Source organism: Euprymna scolopes, chromosome 5 (genome assembly GCF_053919585.1).
Source record: "Euprymna scolopes isolate OS-2025 chromosome 5, ASM5391958v1, whole genome shotgun sequence".
NCBI lineage: Eukaryota > Metazoa > Mollusca > Cephalopoda > Sepiida > Sepiolidae > Euprymna > Euprymna scolopes.
In genome coordinates, this window is record NC_136486.1 from 178069921 (window position 1) to 178090095 (window position 20175).

At 41.0% G+C, this 20175-nt stretch overlaps 1 protein-coding gene across 3 annotated transcripts in view; it reads left to right on the forward strand.

The window, feature by feature from the left end:
- Positions 1-533: 533 nt before the first annotated feature.
- Positions 534-20175, forward strand: part of LOC145277051 (syndetin-like) — a 173971-nt gene continuing 154329 nt past the window's right edge. Inside the window, exon 1 of one of the 3 annotated variants that reach the window (XM_080128706.1) lies at positions 534-804. In XM_080128706.1, the coding sequence (XP_079984832.1) occupies positions 763-804 (42 nt within the window). In that variant the 5' untranslated portion in view covers positions 534-762. The remainder of the gene's footprint in view (positions 805-20175) is intronic. The other 2 variants (XM_080128708.1, XM_080128707.1) reach the window with 2 other exon arrangements.

A 20175-nucleotide genomic window follows, 5' to 3' on the forward strand; every position in this document is an offset into this window, starting at 1 on the left:
TGGGAGCAATGAAGCACCGATAAAAAAGATCTATTTCGGTTCTTATTTAGAATTCAACCTAATTTTTTTTTAAATACAAAACATGCTTATGATGTCTCTCACCAAACATGTCATATCCTAAAAATTATGTAAATTGATGAAGTAAAGAAAATCGATTTAAAACTATTAATATGAAATCGGTAGCATTACAAAGCTTATCTCACAAATTTGAATTATTGTAGACATCTGCTTTGTTTATTTTTTCAAAATAGTGACGCGAAACAGTCCCTTTTTGCTTACTCATAAAATTTGATTTTCTTAGTTACAAAAAACCTACTTGATTAATTTACGTGTTTTTTTGGAATATAACATTTTCTTTTGGATATGTGGATCATAAAGATTTTTTCTGTAGTTTCTGTATTTTTGGTCTTTTTAATTAAATTAAATTCTTAATAAGAACCTTGATTTCATTATAATTAGCAAGCAATCAGACATTAAAAGATTTTTTTTTTAAACCTATATTAGAATAGGGAAGTCAATGATTTTCAAATTGCGAGTAAAGCAGAGTTATCGTTGCTGCCTGCAACAGTTGCACATCGTGTCCGACAGATGGCGTCGAAAACATTGTCGAACCACAATGGCGTCCACTTAGTTTCATAACTACCCTCTTAAGTCATCGTGTACACAAATAGTATTATGTGTGCTGTTGAGATGCCAGTCTTTTATTAATCCATTCTGACTGGCTGAATTATTATAGTTGTCCATGGATTAATACCGTAAGTGATGGATATAAAGAAAAAATTAAAGCTACTCATCGGAAAACAGGTAAGATTGCAAATAAAATAGACGTGACTCTGGATAAATGAGAGTGAGTGTTGTTGTTGTTATATGTTTGGGTTTTTTTTTTTTTTTTTTTTACCTGGATTTATATTTAATCTTTGATGAAACGATATCCCCTTGATAGTAGAATTTATATATTCTTATATCCGATAAACGAGTTTGTGCATTTTATTATTGGCGATTGATTGTCCTTATCGCCGTGGCATGTCAGGTAAAACAAAAATGGTCTTCTGCTTGACGTATACACAAATTATTTCTGTGGGTGTGTCGACCCTGACTCTATTATATTAAAATATCCGACCATTAACGTTTTGTTTTTGGTTTAAAAGCACAAATTAATTCTAATACTTTACGTTTTTAAACTTTGATTTTTAACCATCGACAGTTTAAAGGCTTCAAAATCACTTTCGAATACCGCATTCGCGCATTGCCACGAAGTAGTCAACATGCCGGCTGTTTTAATCTATTAATAAATTTTAAAAAATGCAGTCGTGCGAAATTTGAAAACGATTTTAAAGTCTTAAAAATATAATGATCGTAAATGAATTTCGGTAAATTAAAAAGGCAAAATTTCTGCAGTTTAAAAAGGCTAACGGTAAGTATTACGGTTCAGTTGTACTTCTAAACGAAAAGGAAAACATTCATTTTGAAGCGCGTCGGACCAAGATCATAGTGTTGTATCTGTTGCTTCTGTCCTGGGTCAGTAGAGGAGAAATCCTTCGTGACTTTTTATTTTTGTTCCTATACAGAGTGCCCCTTTTTGGGGAGCTGGATTTTGCCCACATTAAAAACCGACCTTGTGTCTAACTCTGCCCTCGTGGGGAGGCAAGTAAATAGGAACTTTTATGTTGCACGTACGGAACACCTAAAATGAAAACAATTAATTTGCTTGTGAACGTTAAAAAACTACACTAGTGCCATTTTTTTTTTTTTTTTTTTTCTTAGGTATCATATCAAGATTTTCATTTCAGATTGTAATTTTTTTTTTTTTTTTTTTTTTTTAAATGTTATGACATCACTTCCATCTTCAATGGGGTATTTTTTTTTTTTTTTTTATCTGGAGGGCGTCCGAGTATTGTGAGAAAGATTTTGGCATTGGCTCGGGTTTGGGGATGAGAATCGTCATAATTAGAAATATATGTTCCCTCCGGTCGCAAATTTTTGCTAGCCTGCCTGAGATGATGGTATCATGACGGACGAACATATACTACACAACCCCTTCCAGGAGAAGGTAATGATGGGAGGTTGGTATCATGACTACAGAACAAATATTGCTCCCTTCCTCAAATCTAAACAAAGGAGATGGTAATTCCCACAAAAATAATTAAAAAATTTTTTTTTTTAATTACATTTTCACCCCAAACAAGGCACATTGCCACTTTGGTATAGGGGGCTACTATCAGGGCAACAACTACTGGGGTACTATGTAGGTATTTGGGCAGCAAGATGTCGGTGCATGTTGCACTTGAAAGTCTGTACGTCAGTACAGTTGGGGAAGCAGGGACCTGGAATGGAATTCCAAAGTCTAGCGGTTCTGGGGAAGAAACTACTGGAGTAGAAAGATCTTTTACATCTAGGGATCTCTACTGTGTGGGGGTGGGATTTAGCAGCCTGTCGGGTTTGTTGAGGGTGTTCACGTTATGGGGGCACAAGTGCTTGCAGTTCGTCAGATCATTCACCATTAAAATACTTGTAGAACAGGCAGAGGGATGCAACGTTTCGTCGATGTGACAGAGGCTGAAGCTTAGATGCCAGTTCAGGGCCTATTAGATTTGCGACTCTCTTTTAAACCTTGTCAAGGAGTGAGAGACTAGTAGCAGATGCACCAGCCCAAATATGACAGAAATACTCCATACATGGACGAATGGTGGCCTTATAGAGGTACAGGATACTTTCAGGTGTCAGTAGTTTTCTAGCACGGTAGATAGAGCCCACCTTCCTTGCAATGCCTTCAATGTAATTGTTCCAACTCATGTTTTCTGTGAACGTTAGGCCAAGGAGTTTAAAAGATGTACTATCAGATAAAGAGTCGTTGGCCATTGCTATAGGTGATAGAGAAGGTTTCTTGTAATTATTGAATGAAACTAGTTTAGTCTTGGCGGCATTGAACGTGACCATCCATTTTTGTCCCCATTCCACTACAGATTGGAGGTCATCCTCTAGTATTTCTGTCATTTCTTTAGATATGTGTTCATTTGTTTTTCTGTCATGCCTGTTATAGAGTGTGGTGTGGTGTCATCAGCATATATACCCATCTCAGAGGCAATTTTGTCGGGGAGGTCATTTATGAATATCAGGAACAATAGAGGTCCAAGGATAGACCCCTGGGGCACCCCCGCATTTATATTATATTGTTTAGATGTACGACCGTGGAGGACAACCTGGATTTTTCTCTTATCTAAGAAGGATTTAATTATGTTAAGTATTCTACCAGTGATATTGTATGATCTAATCTTCCTGAGGAGACCCTCATGCCATACCCTGTCAAAAGCCTTAGATATATCTAAAGCTACCGCTCTGCCCTCCCCTGCTTTGTCCAGTGAATGGTATATGTGTTCAGAGATTACAGTTAGGATGTCTGCTGTGGAACGGGCTTGTCTAAATCCATATTGTTTGTCAGTCAGAAGTTTAGCATCTGTAAGGTGATGGGCTAGAGCATGGTTAATTAAGGTCTCAAATATTTTGGCAAAAAGTGAGAGGATGGGGCGATAATTTGATGGGCCAGTTCTTTCGCCAGAATTCTTGAATACTGGTACTACAGAAACAGTTTTTCAACAGTCTGGAAAGCAGGATTCATTAAGGCATTTGTTGTAGAGTTTGGAGAGAACTGTAGCTACTTCGACTGAGCACTTTTTTAATAGCACAGCTGGAATGAGATCGGGTCCACATGCTTTTGAAGTGTCAAGGTTTTTTATGATAGCATGCACCTGAGCAGGAGTGATTTTCAGATCATCTAGCATGGCGTCTGTCCGCATAGGAAATTCAGGTAGGGGGTGGTTGGAAGAGTCCAGTGTGGAGTTTGAGGCAACCCGACTGGCAAGCATGTTAGCTTTCTCGGTTGCTGAGCAAACAACCTCGTGATTTTTGGTTAGTGGGGGAATTGTTGATTGCCTATTATTTACTACACCGTTGTAGATTTTCCAGAAGTCATGAGTTCCTAGTTTTTGTGCTTCGATGCGTTTTTTAGTGGTTTCCGTAAATTCTCTCTATATCGCTATTTTTTTCTTAACGTTACATCTAGCTTCTATGTACTTCTGTCTGTTTGAACTGGACTTATGTCGGTTAAATCTGCGGCATGCATGCTGCCTTTAAGCAATGGCAGTTGCGCAAGTCAAAGTAAACTATTGGGGAGAGTGGGGGCTTGCTATAGAATTTCTGCATGGGAACATGTGCTTCGATTGCAGTTTTGAACTATTCAGTGGTCTCGTTTGCGCACTGAAGCAGGAAGAGAAAAAATATTTCCCCATGGGGCATCTCTGATAAGATCTCTGATGGCTTCCCAGTCAGCCTTTTTATATCTCGTTGTTTTGAGCACTGGCTCTTCAGTTTTGGCTCTAGAGTTTAGGGCGATTTCAACTATTATCACTGCATGATCAGCGTTCCCAAGTGGGCTGTCGGCATTCGTTATACAATCATCAGGAACTGGTCAAAAACAGATCTAGAAGTGATGCATGTTGTTCTTCCTGGTCAGGGAAACGGGTTGGAAACGTAACAATTTGTGATAGGGAGTGAGATATAGAAAAGCTATGAGTTGTGCTGCCCGCTGCATCTGTGTAAGTAGAGAACCCATGCCAGTTTTTGCGGTGGACATTAAAGTCACCAAATACATGTACTTGTGCGCTAGTGTCGAGGGAGAGTGCTGTGTCTATGCTGTCAGAGACTTTGTTTATTATGGTGCAGTCCTGGGTCGAGGGAGAGTGGTAGAGAAAGTAAAAGTAGCTAATGTTGTGTTGCAAATTTAGTCTAAAGCGCATAAAGGCTTGATCATCCGATTCTAGGTTTGTTTCTCTAGTGAAGGGAAGGGTATTACGAATGTAAACTTCAAGTCCGTGCATGTGTCTGTCAGAGTCCTTATGGCAGAGTGGGAGATATCCAAGCATGTTAAAGTAGTTAGAGGGGATGGAGGAGTGTAGGTTAGTCTCACTTAGTGGTAAGATATCCGGGGTATTTGTTAGGAGAAATGCTTCAACATCAGCTAAATTAGTTCTAAGCCCACGCATATTTGTGAATGCAAGCCTCAATGGAGGAGGCAAGTTGGGTTTGTTTGACCCTAAGCCTGGTTTAAGCTTATTTTTAGATTGTACTGTCATCATATTTTTTAAAGAGTTTTAGTTTAGGTAAGTGGGAGCTGAACAAGAGGTTATGCAGAGCATCAGACATGCATCACAAGTAGACCATCAGCTGACCTTTCTTCAATTAGGATTGTGGCCTCAGGAAAGCCCACCAGGGATGAGTGCAGGGTCCCTTTCCATGCGCAATATGGCACTACAAACATCCCGATATTATACAACTGTTGATGGAGCAGCCACTCTAAGCGCTACCAAAGAGTTAGAGCTCCTGTACTACCAGTGAGAAACAGCAGCCAGGAACTGTCAATCCAGTACCCTCAACCCATCAGAGGAAGGTCAACCCAATCTAATTGCTCAGGCATATATAGTACTCAAGCACTCTCAAGTGCCCAGTTTTAGGGGTGGGGTGTGTCAGGAGTGGGGAAAACGGCGTTCATTTGCCTAGACAAGAAACAAGGTCTACCACTGAGTGTTTCTGTCGAATCACTGTGATAGCATCTCTATATAACGAACATACACCACTCTGAATTGAGCATTAAAAGATAACAGTATAATTAATAGGAGTAATAGCATACTTGCGGGTGCAGACAGATGGAAAAAAAATCTCCGCATGTAATTAGTTTGATATTATGCAATGATGTTGTTTACAACAAAAATAAATATTAAACAGATTATTCTATGGAGTCAGTTATTTTTTATCTCATGCGGTTAATTCCTATTTCAGTCACCTAAATTATTTACGATGAAATAACTTTTGGCATTATACCACAAATAACTTTACTTTAAACTATGTTTTAGTAATAACATTCACGGACAATATGAACTGCAACAAATACATTGAGGACATTGTGAAGGCTGCTGCAAAAAAGGTGGGTCTCCTCTATCGAGCTAGAAGACTACTCACACCTGAGTATCATGTACGTCTACAAGGCCAATATTCGCCCATGCATGGAGTATTGTTGCCACATCTGGGATGGTGTATCTACCACTATCCTCTCCTTCTTAGATAGGGTCCAAAAAAGAGTTTTCAATCTAATAGGTTCCACTTTGTCAACTAAGCTCTACCCCTGTCTCATCGACACAATGTTGTATCCATGTGCCTGTTTTACAAATGTTTTAATGAGATGTGCTCTGATGAAATTGTTGCACTTGTGCCCCCTCGATGTACATACCCCCAACAAACCCACTTAGCAACAAAATCTCACCCATTCACTATTGAGGTTCCTAAATGCTAGAAAGCAATAGTTTCTTCCCTCGAACAGCTAGACTTTGGAATTCCCTTCCTGCTACTCTGACTGTACTGATATGCAGAAGTTTAAATATAATGTAAACTAACATCTTGTTAATCATTTCTCTGCATAGTCCCAAATAGTAGCCTCTTACGTCCAAGTGGCGATATGCCTTGTTAGGGGTGAACATGAGTAAAAAATCAATAAACATTAAAAACAGTTATAGTAAGTTTCTGTTAAAATCTTTCCGACACCATAGATAGTAGGTTGATGAGAGTTGGATCTGGTGTAAAGAGTGCAAAATATTGCTAAATTACAACCCTAACTGTCAGGAGTCAAATGACACAAGACAATAAATTGTAGATTAAAAACTTGTGCACATGAACTTTAGTACAGGTAAGAAAAATGTTCGCTAGAAGTAAAACCACTATCAGAACCTTTTCTAAAGACACTCCTGGAAAGAAGTAATACTCTTAAATAACCAACAACTGAAACATAGAATCACTTCCTGTCAACTAGAGCCAAAAATATCACAAGGTTTTGCAAAGTCAAAAGTGAAATTGACCCTCCACCGATCACCAACTTCCTCATCACATGCCAGTTGTTTTTATTTATATCACACACTGCTGCGAAATGAAAACAAAACAAAACTTAGAAAAATTACAGAAACTATCAATTAGAATTTTCACTCCTGGGAGAGCACAAACAGGTGCTTCGCTTTGTCACAGGCCATCTGGAGGCAACAGTGGTTCAGGGTATCCTCATTCTGTCCCCTAGGTAAAACTCCACTGTCTGATGTAGTTTGAGATCCAGGACTAACAAATTCATGTGGGAAGTTAAGTTGAGCTTACCTCGGTGCATTTTTTGAGGTGCACATTCAGGACAGTACCACTTCTGCCTCTCAAGTGGAGGCACATTCATCCCTTTACATTTAAAGTGATACCACTCCTTGCAGAAGTCGCAACTGATCATATTTAGATCTCCCTGGGGAGAGTTGCATGCTGGACAGAGCCAAACTTCATTCCCATCTCCGGAAAGGAGAAGTAGATTAGTATTGTCAGTAAGATTCTCAGGTGAAAAAGGGGTATAATTTCAATCTCACGCTCAACATTATGTGAGAGGAACTATTCCAATAAAAACGTTTCAGTGAATGAACTCTTAAAAGGCTGTCACCCAGTTTAATGCAGGCCGATCTGATGACACTATCATCCCCCTAAAATAATTCCGCTATAGTTTCCAGTATCTAAAAAGGTCTTGGTTTGCGGGTGCTCTTCACAGTAACCACATCAAACAGACAAAGAAGCTAGAAATAATTGCAAGAAAGAAGTAGCAACAGCTAATAGTAAATATACTGAAACCACTAAGAAACTCATTAGCTAATGTAAATGTCTCCTCTCATCACCTAGGACATAAGCTAACCAACCCTCTTCTCTATTGTTTCAGAGTGTAGAGTGAACAGCATTCTTTAGTGGAACTTAGAGGACGCACTCACACTACATCAAGATCGTCAGTCTCTTCGCCCATTCCTCGTCGACTAAGGAAAGGTGTGCTACTCATCTATGCTGTTCACTCTACACTCTCGTTCGCATCGGCGGGTAAATTTCCAATGAAAACGTTGTACGTCAGAATGGTCGAGTGTCCGACGGTTTTGTTGTGGCTGGACGACATTGTTATTAAGATGTAATACCAATAACAATAATACGAGAAAAAAATTAAACTTTTAAGGAGAAGAATACGGCCACACCAAACAAGGAACAGGCAGGCAGACGATAGAGACAGGGAAAAAGGATCCCAGACATTAGTCGTAAATGCACGCGTCTCCAGGGTTCGATCTGTTTTGGGATCACCCAACAGATCAGAAAGAATCTCTATCAGCAATACCACGAATGAGATTATCCCTAACAATCTCACTGCTATAATCATAAGTGTGGCTACAGCCCGGTTCCTTACACTTTGCTGTGTACTGGCAGAAAGCGGACTGACCCCTGAGAGCGGCAAGGAAGGTTCTGATAGGGGTACCAGGGGCCTGTGTCATCCTACTGAGTTTGATGCGGTGGACCAGAGTACTATCCTCCCTGACTGCCAGGCGCCTTATAGCATCAAGGAGGTCTGCCTCGGTCATTGATGACACATCTTCCTGCAAGTCTCTCAAGAGGTCATTCATGAGGTCCCCATCACAGCAGTGAAAGAGGGCTGTGGCACACATAGCATCAGTCATAGCCATGCCGGTCTTATACATAGACCATTGTCGCTTGAAGGATGACCATTGATCAGGGGTGCTTTCAGCACCAATAGATGGGGACTTGAGCTTACCAACCCTCTTCTCTGTTGTTTCAGAGTGTAGAGTGAACAGCATTCTTTTTCAGGTCACTCACCCGAAATTCCTCGTGAACTTGTGGGGGAGAGGAATGCATGTCGAGCAGGTTTAAATTACAGTTGTTTATGAGCAAATACTTTTTGAAATGAGATCTTTCAGTTTTTGCACAGGTGAAAATAATCTTAGCAGTGCACATTGTGATATAAATGGAATAAACTGTCAACGGCTGAATTAAGTTCAACATCAGAATTTTGATTGTCCATGCTCATGTTGTGAAAAAGAATGCTCAGCATTCTTTAGTGGAACTTGGAGGACGCACTCAGACTACATCAAGATCGTCAGTCTCTTCGCCCATTCCTCGTCGACTAGGGAAAGGTGTGCTACTCATCCTCTCATTAAAGCGCAAAAATTAGGAACTCCTGATTTCTGGAAAATCTACAACAGTGTAGTAAATAATGGACAATCGACAATACCCCCACTATCAAACAATCACGAGGTTGTTTGCACAGCAACTGAGAAAGTTAACATGCTTGCCCATCAGTTTGCCTCAAACTCTACCTTGGACCCAGCAAGCCATTCCCTCTCTGATTTTCCTCTGCAGACAGAAACCACACTAGATGATATAAACATCATGCCCTCCCAAGTATATGATATTATAAAAAACCTAGACACCTCAAAAGCATGTGGACCTGACTTCATCACAGCTGTGCTATTAAAAAAATGTTCCACTAAGGTCGCTCCTGTTCTCTCTAAACTCTTTAACAAATGCCTTAACGAATCTTGCTTTCCTGGCTGCTGGAAAACTGCCTCTGTGGTACCAGTTTACAAAAACTCTGGTGAAAAAACAGACCCATTAAATTATCGCCCAATTAGCCTCCTCCTTCTTTTTTCCAAAATATTTGAGTCCTTAATTAATCAAGCTCTAGTCCACCACTTTTTAGCTGCTAAACTTCTGTCGGACCACCAATATGGATTTAGGCAAGTCCGTTCTACTGCAGATATTCTAACCGTAATCTCTGAATGTTTATACCAAGCATTGGATAAGGCAGGGGAAGGGAGGGCAGTAGCTCTAGATATATCTAAGGCTTTTGATCGGGTATGGCACGATGGTCTTCTCATGAAAATAAAATCCTATGGTATTACTGGACGAATGCTTAGCATAATTAGACCCTTCTTAAATGAGAGAAGAATCCAGGTTGTCCTTGATGGGCGTAAATTTTATATAAATGGGGGTGTACCTCAGGGATCGATTCTTGGACCTTTATTATTCCTGATATTCATAAATGATAAAATTGTCTCTGAGATGGGTATATTTGCCAATGACACCTAGCTCTATAGTAGCCACGTGGAGAAAACTAATGAGCACATATCTAAGGTAATGGCCGAAACCCTAGAGGAAGATCTTCAGTCTGTAGTGGAATGGGGTCAAAAATGGATGGTAACGTTCAACGCTGCCAAGATAAAGCTTGTTTCCTTTAATAATTACATGAAACCTTGCCAACCACCAATAACTATGCCTAGAGATATTTTACCTGAGAGCACTTCGTTCAAGCTCCTTGGCTTAACGTTCACAGGAAACATGAGTTGGAATAGATACATTGAGATCATTGCTAAGGCTGCTGCAAAGAAGGTGGGCTCTCTCTATCGTGCTAGGAAGTTACTTATGCCTAAAAGTATCCTGTACCTCTACAAAGTTACCATTCGCCCATGTATGGAGTATTGTTGTCACATTTTGGCTGGTGCATCTGCTACTAGTCTCTCACTCCTTTACAATGTCCAAAAGAGAGTCGCCAACTAATAGGTCCTGAATTGTCATCTAACGAACGAAATGTTACATCTCTCTGCCTGTTTTACAAGTATTTTAATGGTGAATGCTCTGACGAACTACCAGCACTTGTACCCCCTTGACGAAAATACTCCCGACAAACCCGACAAGCAGCAAAGTCCCACCCCTACACATTTGAGATCCCTATGATGTAAGAAAGACTTTTACTCTAATAGCTTCTTCCCCAGAATGGCAGGAATTTGGAATTCTCTTCCAGTTTCCTGCTACCCCAACTGTACTGACATGCAGAAGTTCAAGTGTAATGTGAACAGACATCTTGCTGCTAAACTTCCTACATAGTAACCCTGGAACTTAGGTCCCTGATAGTAGCCCCCTACATCAAAGTGGCAATGTGCCTTGTTTGGGGTGAAAATGTAATAAAAACAAAAACAAAAAAACATCATTAATCTTAAGTTGATTTCTAAATGGCACTCAAGAACAAAAGACTTAAGACGCAAAGGATATTCTTGGTCCCAAGCATGCTGGAACTCCTTCAACCAAACGTTTCTCTGCTCCATGGATTCTGTTAACCTTCTATGGTTCAGAGGAACGCTTGGAATTTTCTGGACAATCTAATAAGCTAAAACATGATCTTGTAGAATATTGCTAGGGTGAGCCAGCTAATCCAATGAAGATGTTGTGCTGAATGGATGCGATAATTGACAGAGTGTAGTTCCTGGCAGAAGTCTAGAACAGTAAAAAAAAAATCCTGAATGCCAGAGCAGCTGGCATTTGTAGAGTGGCACCTGCCCCTCCTGGCATGTTTAGCCAATCAGGCGCCTCAAAATAGAACAATCTACCATCCCTGACTAATTGTAGGCTGGTCCAATGGCAATTAGCATACCACTAATTGCTACTGAATAAATATATTGAAATTAGTTAAATGGTCCATAATGGTGGAGAGGGAAGGTAAGCGCATTCTTGATCTTGATCTCCCCTTCCCCATCACGTGGAGGTAACGGCCTCCGAGGAGGAATGAGCTCCTCACGGCCAGGTTGATTATGTGGGAATAGCCTTGCAAGTGCCCGCACCGACTTGGCTGGCATTGGTCTAGGAGGTTCAGGTACTTCTTCTGGAGTGATGTTCCTGCCGGGTTGCTGTGTCCGAAGGTCAAATTGAGGGTCTGGTATGACAGGGCTGTTTGTCTCTGTCACTTGGGGTATGTGAGGTGGGGCCCCTGGTAGCGCACTTGGGATGGGCTTTGGAGATGTGGGAGTCTCAAGTTTTCTGAGGAACCGCCGATTCTGCAAGGTGATTCTACCAGAGCCATCAACTCTGATACGGTACTGCCGATTGGGGAGGGCTTCAATCACCCGACCAGTGATGTCCCAGAGACGGTTGTTTCTTTGTAGTACGACCAAGTCCCCACTTTGTAGTGGGCGGAGAGAATGGGCCGTACGGTTATACATCTCTTCATGCCGCGTGTTGCGCCAAGACACGGTTATCTCGCACTTTCGAGCCGCGGCGATCCATTCCGGATGTGGCTTGTAAAGGGTCGGGTGAGAGGGGAGGTAGTCTCGAAGTCGCCTGTGGAGCAGAAGCTGTGCTGGGAATAGGCCGATACCCTGTATAGAGATATTTCTGTATTGTAGGATGGCCCTGGCAGCCTTGTCGTTATCTAAGGACTCTTGTGGTCCTGTGTTGCCATCTACAACCCTCTTGGCTGTTTTAACAGCTAGCTCCGCTCAACCATTGGATTGTGGATAGGCCACAGATGATGATCTGTGCTTTACAGACCATTTCTCTAGAAACTGCTTGAATGGGAGGGATGTGAACAGCGGGCCACCATCACTGCTGAGTTCTTCTGGGGAACCATATGCTTGAAATATCTCCCGACAGATTGAGATGAGCCAGCCAGTTAATCTGTCAGTGCAAGCAAGGTATCTGTGGTCACCAACGTGGAATAGATCCATGACAATCTGCTGGAACAGCCACTCTGGGGACTGTGTCAATGTAATTGGTTCCTGGGGCTGGCTCTGTGCGATCCTTGTACAAGTCATGCAGTTCTCCCTAGTATTGCGGATGGAGGCATTTATTCCAGGCCAATATATGGATTCGTTTGCTCAAGCTTTCATTCCAGTTATGCCCTGATGTGCTGAATGCAGGCAGCGCAGTATATTTCCTCGTTGACCTTTTGGAACGACTATTCTTCTGTCTAAGAGCACCAGGTCATCATGGGTGCTGAGGCGGTGCCGTACTTCCCAGTACTCACGGACTTCGGGTGAAGTGAGAGTTCGTGTTTCAGGAAAACCTTGCTGTACCGTACTTATCAACTTTTGGTACTGTGGGTCATGACGTCCTTCTGCCTTAATGGTGCCTGGTGATGTGATCGTTACATTGTCATTGTACCCAAATGTTGATATGAGAGCAGTAGATTCAACTATGCTATTGAGGTTCTCGGATTCTGAAGTGTCTGATTTGGAAGGCTGGAAGGGAAATACGTCAAGGAGGGCGTTCGTCACAGCTGTTGGGTTACTGGAGAAAGCGTCGGGCCCCCCTATGCCATTTCCCAGGACAATGTTGTATGTTGAAGTGGTATCTCAGGGTTTATTCCTTCAAGCTAAACAGTTGGGGGTTCTGGATCTTGCTTAGATCTCTATCACCAAACAGGCCCTTCAGTGGCCCGTGATCCGTCACCACTATGAGATTAGGGCAACCAATAACAAACACACAACATTTTTCTAACGCCCATGCGATTGCTGCTGCTTCGCCTTCTATCGGTGCGTACCTGCGCTCTGCGTCAGTGCAAAATCTGCTACCAGCGAATACCAGGTGCCAACCTTCTGGGCAGCACACGGGGGGCCTTTTCCATGGTACACAAACAGTGTTTCTGAAGTAGCAGGAAGCCCATTCCTTCTTTGCTCCAATCAGGGGTAAGGCAAGTGGTTCGATTCTTGTCAAATGTTGCGACACCCTTACGAACAAGGTCGACAATGACTTGTTTTGACTGCCTGAATGCATTCTCAAGGTCCTGGTTCCACGTGAAATGTGAGTCCTTTTTCACAAGATTGCGGAATGGTAGCATTACTGATCCTAGCGAGTATGCACAGGCTACCTGATTGACAAGCCCAAACCAGGATCTTGCGTCAGTGATGTTTTTTGGTACTGGGAAGTTGGATATTGCGTCTAATATTGGTTCCGAGGGGATTATCCCGGAGGGTGTAATTTTGAGGCCGCCAAATTGCACAACGTCTTGGCAAAATTGAAACTTGTCTTTGTTCAAGACGATTCCATTCTTTGCACAGTGTAGCAAGAAATCGAATGTGTGTAGGAATGATTCCTTGATATCCGAGTCGTAAAGTAGAGTGTCGTCGACGATCTTTATTTTGCGGGGGATATCTTCAATTATTTTGTCAAATCTACGTGTGTAGGCATCTCCAGACGCTAGATACCCCTAGGGGGTTCAGAGATACATGAACCTCCCCCATTCCGTGATGAAAGTTGTCAGTGGCTGAGATTCTTTGTCCAACAGGATTGAGTGATATACATCAACGGCGTCCAATACCGTTTTTTTTTTTTCTTGGGTGGTACCTGCGATGCCAATCGAAAGGGTGATTCGGTATGATGTGTTTCCCGTTTGCACTGTGTGTTAAGGTACTGATAGTCGATGGTCCATCTCGGCTTACTATTTTTTTTCACAGTGATCACCATGGTACTGCATCAGTCAGTCGGTGTGCCGACGGGCACTGGAGCAATGATGCCCCTCCCCACGTCGTTCCAGAGGTCTTGCTTGACCTGTTCTTTCAAATGGTAAGGCACTGGGATTAGGTTATGTCTGGTTTTTGGAATAGCCCCTTCCTTCAGGTGAATGTGTACTGGAGGTCCAGTCATGGAGGGAAATACTCCGTCGTTCTTGAATGCAGTGTCCGCAAAACATTCTAACAGCCAGTCTTTTAATTTGCCGATGTTGGCTTCGGTGGTAGGGAAAGGGAGGCTGTCTGGACGCGACGGTAGGGGTTTGACCCTGTTTTCTGTATCCTGCACTTTATTTTCGACTTCTAACGACTGCATAGCCGTCGATGGGTTTGGGAATTCCTTATGTAATATCCCAACATCAATGCAGGCCGCCTTGCTGAAAGCCGTTTTATCCTTTCACAAATGTAGAGGGCTTGTTTGGTTGTGTGTCCCCCCACACTGAACGTCGCCGGCAACCAACCCTGACATTCAAGAGTGGAATCCCCGACTGCTCGAACAACTTTCCTCGTTGTGATCAGGTTGTCTATGGTAAGGCCTATGTGTCTCAAGTGTATTGTGCCACCCAGACATATAGTGGCACCGCTGTCAGGGAATATCATCATGTTGGTGCTATTATTTTCAGGGATGTTGTTTCTCTTCCTTGGGTCCAGATTGGGTGAAAATGGGGTTACCGTTGCCTTTATTTCGGTAACTTGCTCTATTGGTGTGGACCAGTACTTGTTTGTTGCCTGATCAAAGGTAATGTGGGCGATCAGGCTGTCCATTGCTGCCTCGTCAAGTTCGGCGCTTTTGACAGCAGCTCTGCGGCATTCCTTCTTGATCGTCCGGCACACTCGGGCAAAGTGGTTTGATCTTCCACAATTGCTGCATGTTTGGCCCCATGCTGGGCAAGATAGGTGGTGAGGTTTCATCCCCGGGGTGCCATGTTCACTGTTTCCACAACCGCTGCAATGGGGTGTTGACCTCATGTCGTTGTTGTAATTGCAATTTGAGGGGGGGGGGGGCTAACACATGTCTGGGCTCCTTTTAGTGGGGACATGACGCTTCTCTGTTTTCGATATGTAGACATCCGGAAGGCAGATATGTCCAACGTGTTGTTCATTGTAGTCTGGTCCCGTAGTGCGGACTCAAATGCCTCGGCATGGCAGATATTCTGCTCAAGTGATTTCAGTGAGCCAGCTTTAGCCAGTAGGTCCGTCTGGAGTGCGTCATTTGCTATCCCCCTTATTAGCTTGTCTTTTATGTAAATGTCGGATAGGTCATAGCTGCAGCAGGGGCAAGAGAAATCGCAATCCAGTGCTGTCAAAATCTGAGACGAACCAGGTACTGCTGGATTGATTCACTCTCAGTCTGAGACATTAATGCAAATGTGATACGGTGTACCATTGGGTTCGCTTTCTGGGTTACCAGGGCCTCGATCGTGTTCAATAATCTGTCTGGATCCGTGGTAAAAAATTTCGGGTAAGTGTTTATGATTGCATTTTGGACCGATTCATCTGCACAATTGTACAATTGAATATTGGCATGTCATTAATTTTAGTAAATACCTCCCAATCGATTCGGAATTTCCTAAACTGTTGGGGTGTCATGTTGAATGGAGCTGAGGGAGTTTGGCGGTTGGTGCCTTAGCATAGGCAGTCTGTGAGGGGGGGTCCTTGGTTTTTTCGAGGATTCGCATTGAGTCCTGTCTTTGCAATAATCAGCTATCGTTCTTGTTAGCTCCTTACATCAAGTGGCTTCATGCCTTATCCCTAGTGATTCTCATAAAAAAAAATGTTTTCTACTACAACAGCAAAATATTTTCCCTTCTTCCACTATGTGCTACATATATAACAGAATTTTCATGAATATAGTTTCTTTTCAGGAACATCCAATCTATGGAACATGTTACCACAGGATTACTTCCCTGCTGGCTACAACAGTGCTATCTTCAAACCTAATATCAAAAAATATTTGTCATAAACCTTCCTCATAAGTAACCAAATTTTCTTCTTTCCATTCATCATTTTCAATCCTCTTATAACATTCTTCATCGTTCAACTAAAAATCGATATCATTTAACCCTTATCCTCAAGTGGCTTTTAGGCTTGACTAGCAGGGAGATCCGATGTTGTCTGGGACTGAATGAGCATCAACAAACGTTTCATCCTCTAATACTTTTATTGTCATCAAAATCAAATCGATTGATTGCTTGCTCTAGTTAGGGACCTCTGTACTAGGAGGAAGCTTGACATGCCTTCCTGCAGTAACTTAGTCCACAATACATTATAGTTTACATTGCACTGTAGAGAATCTACTGTTTATTTTATGAAATTATCAGTAAATAATGGCTTCACTTAAAGTTTAAAATGCAAAGTCAAGTATCATGGTCCAATTGTGCTATCAACGTAAACATTAATTTCAAATGCACCCCTGTCTTATCAAAGAACCAACTGTTGATTTTATAGGCTGGGCCTTTCTGCCTGTGCAGTGATAAAATTTCTCAAATGCACTTGTGCTGTTAGGTTGTATAAAAGTGTTAACTTTGATCAAAATCAGACTTTCTTCTTTAATCAAATTTTTTCGATTATCAATTTTCGATACTTATGCGATGCATTCTGATACAAAACCTATGTAAGAACACTTCCAGACATATAAAATACCTATGTGAAATTAAAAGAAAAAATCGTCCCAGTCGTTTTTGAGCCCATAGGGACCAAATTCACACACACGCACACACACACAAAGTTTTTTTTATATAATAGTGGATTGCTTGTGATTTCTATTTTAATGCATTATATTTTGTTATATTAGATCTGTAGAATCCAGAATGCGCTTACCTTCCCTCTCCACCATTATGGACCATTTAACTAATTTCAACATATTTATTCAGTAGCAATTAGTGGTATGCTAATTGCTATTGGACCAGTCTACAATTAGTCAGGGATGGTGGATTGTTCTATTTTGAGGCGCCTGATTGGCTAAACATGCTAGGAGGGGCAGGTGCCACTTTACAAATGCCAGCTGCTCTGGCGTTCAGGGTTTTTTTTACTGTTCTAGACTTCTGCCAGGAACTACACTGTCAATTATCGCATCCATTCAGCACAACATCTTCATTGGATTAGCTGGCTCACCCTAGCAATATTCTACATGGCGCTACGAAAAATGGAACCTGAGGATTGGGAAGACTTCTTTCTCAAAGCTGGGATTACAGCTGAGTCTGCCAAAATCTATGCCACCACATTTGCCAGAGAAAGACTCACCACAGATCACCTACACATGATGGACAGATCCCTGTTAAAGGAATTAGGCATCACTACTTGGGGAGGCCTCATGTTTTGATAAGCTTCTGAGCTTGACATTTACTCCTGATCTGAAATGGGACACATACATAAAATTCGTTGCCAAGGCTGCTGGGAAAATGGTGCGATCCTTCTATCGATCCAGTAGATATCTACCTGCTGATGCAATTCTCTATCTATATAAGAGCCAGGTACGTCCAAAGATGGAGTACTGTTGCCACATCTGGTCAGGAGCTGCTAGAAAGGACTTGTTCTGCCTTGATAGAGTTCAAAATAGACTTTGTAGCCTCGTAGGGGATGTCCTTTTCTCTTCCCCGCAACCTCTTTCTCACAGAAGAGATGTTGCGAGTTTTTCTCTGCTTTGTTATTTCCATGGCAAGTGCTAGACTGAGCTTCAATCTATGGTCTCCCCTCGCAAAACTTTCACAAGAAACACCTATTTAGCAGAAAATATTATCAATAATTTCCCCCGCTCTTTATCTGTGCCTAAACCTAAACGTAGATTTCATAAACAAAGCTTATTTCTTAGACCTGCATGCCTATGGAATTGTCTTCTGTTTTCCTGCTTTCCAGCTGACTACAATCTGGTTGTCTTCAAGTCTAACGTAAACAAGTTTTTGATGAGCCGTTCCATATGAGTTAACAAATTGACCTAATTTCCATTACTAACAATTAATTTATAGTCCAATTGTCTACTGTACACTCTTAAACCCTTATCCTCCAGTGGTCTCTTGGCCTTTATAAGTGGTGATGCCTTTGTAAAAAAAAAAAGAAGAAAGTGTCGGACCAATCAAATTACAGATACATTTCTGCAATTTTTCAAGAACCAGTCACCAGCCCAAATATGACAACAATACTCCATACATCATGTGATAGTAAATTTATAAAGATAGAGAATAACTTCATATGTGAGAAAGTGTTTAAAGTGATAATAAGAACCGAGTTTCCCAGAAGCAGAGCAATGGATTTAATATATGAACTCCAAGAAAGACCAAGGAGTTTTACAGTTATTTTCTCATGGAGAACAGAGCTATCCATAAGAATCTCAGGAAGAAAAGGAACACGTCTGCGATTGAAGGATAATAGTTGAGTCTTAACAGGATTAAACAAAACTGACTCCAATCTTTAATAGAACCCAAGTCATCTTCTAAATCGACCGCATATTTCAACTGATCTGAGAAAGATGAGCAAAAAAGCAATACCAGAATAGAAGGTGGTGTCATCAGCATAAACGTTAAATTTCTGAATGATATTCTCTGGAAGGTCATTTAAGTAGAGAAGAAACAGTTTTATTCAAAAATAGAGCCCTGAGGAGCACCAGCATTGATAGGAAAGAAAATGAAGATATGACATCAAACTGCGATCAGAAAGAAAAGCCCTAACAATGTTAAGAACTTTATCACTAATATCATAACCTCAAAGTTTATGTAGAAGACCAGGATGCCACACTCTGTCAAACACCTTTGAAATGAATAGCACAATTACTTTACCCTTGACTGAATTATTCATAAACTGACAAATCTGTTCAGTTAAAACAGTTCTTGCTGTGAATGTCTTAAAAGGAGGAATTAGAGATTGGATCTCACTTAAGCACCTTTCACATGGAAAAGTAGCAAAAAACTATCAATGTTGTTTTCTGTGAGAAAGAGTTGATATCTAGCGGATGAGATCATCCCACTAGATTGTAAAGTTGATTGTATACTTTGTCAAAGCAAAAAAGATGACTTTAAGTGGCACTTCCTCAGATGTGGCAGCAGGACCCCATCTTAAAATGTATCCGACTTTTGTATAGGAAGAGAATTGAGTCAGAGTTTCTAGAGTAATAGAATGATCCCACCATTTTTACTTTAGCAATTGATCAGATATAAGTCTGCCATTTTATATTTGGATTGAAAGTCAGTCTAAAGAGCTTACCAAATAAGGAACTTCCTCAAAGAGAGAGTTCCATTAATTTCAATTCGAGGATCTGAGCGTTGGTGATTAAAGGAGAGAAACTTGGTTATAGACATGTTAAAAGTAACAACCAACTTTTTCTCCAATACACCACATGATCCAGATCAGAAGGGAGATAATCAGCAAAGTCTTGTTCAGGAATGCTCTTCAAAGTGCTGCCATAGACAATTGTGTCATCAGCATAGATAGCAACAGATTGTCCCAGAATATGATTTGGAAAACCATTTTTACCAAACTTTACGAGTTACTGTAATAATTTTGTCATAAAACAGATATCGCTGTGAAAACATTTTTTTGCACCATCATCTTCATCTTTTTTCGATCCATCTCTCAGCAATCAAAATATCAACACTATAGAATCAAAATAACTCTTAGCAGTATAAATGGCTCTATAGATGAGTTTGGTAAACTACATCTCCCCATGACTTAACGATAAGTTTTCTTAGTTTTTATTTTATTTTCTAGAAATTGGGTAATTCCTAAGCATTGCAAACATGTTTTGAAAAAAAAAATTTTTTTTGTACTCAAATCTTAATTCTTAATTTCTCCACATTTTAATCAATTTCTCTTTTGTTTTTTCCCTTTGACAAATATAATCTAAAGAAAAAACAGGCTCAAAAGATCATGTTTTATTTATTTATTTTTCTTCCTGTATTCTTTTTGTTTAAATATCTCCAATTTGAATTCCGTCACCGCCAAAACAGGAAAAATCTTTGCTAGTTTGAAAATAAAAGATTATAATGACTCCAAGTCACTGCATATGTGT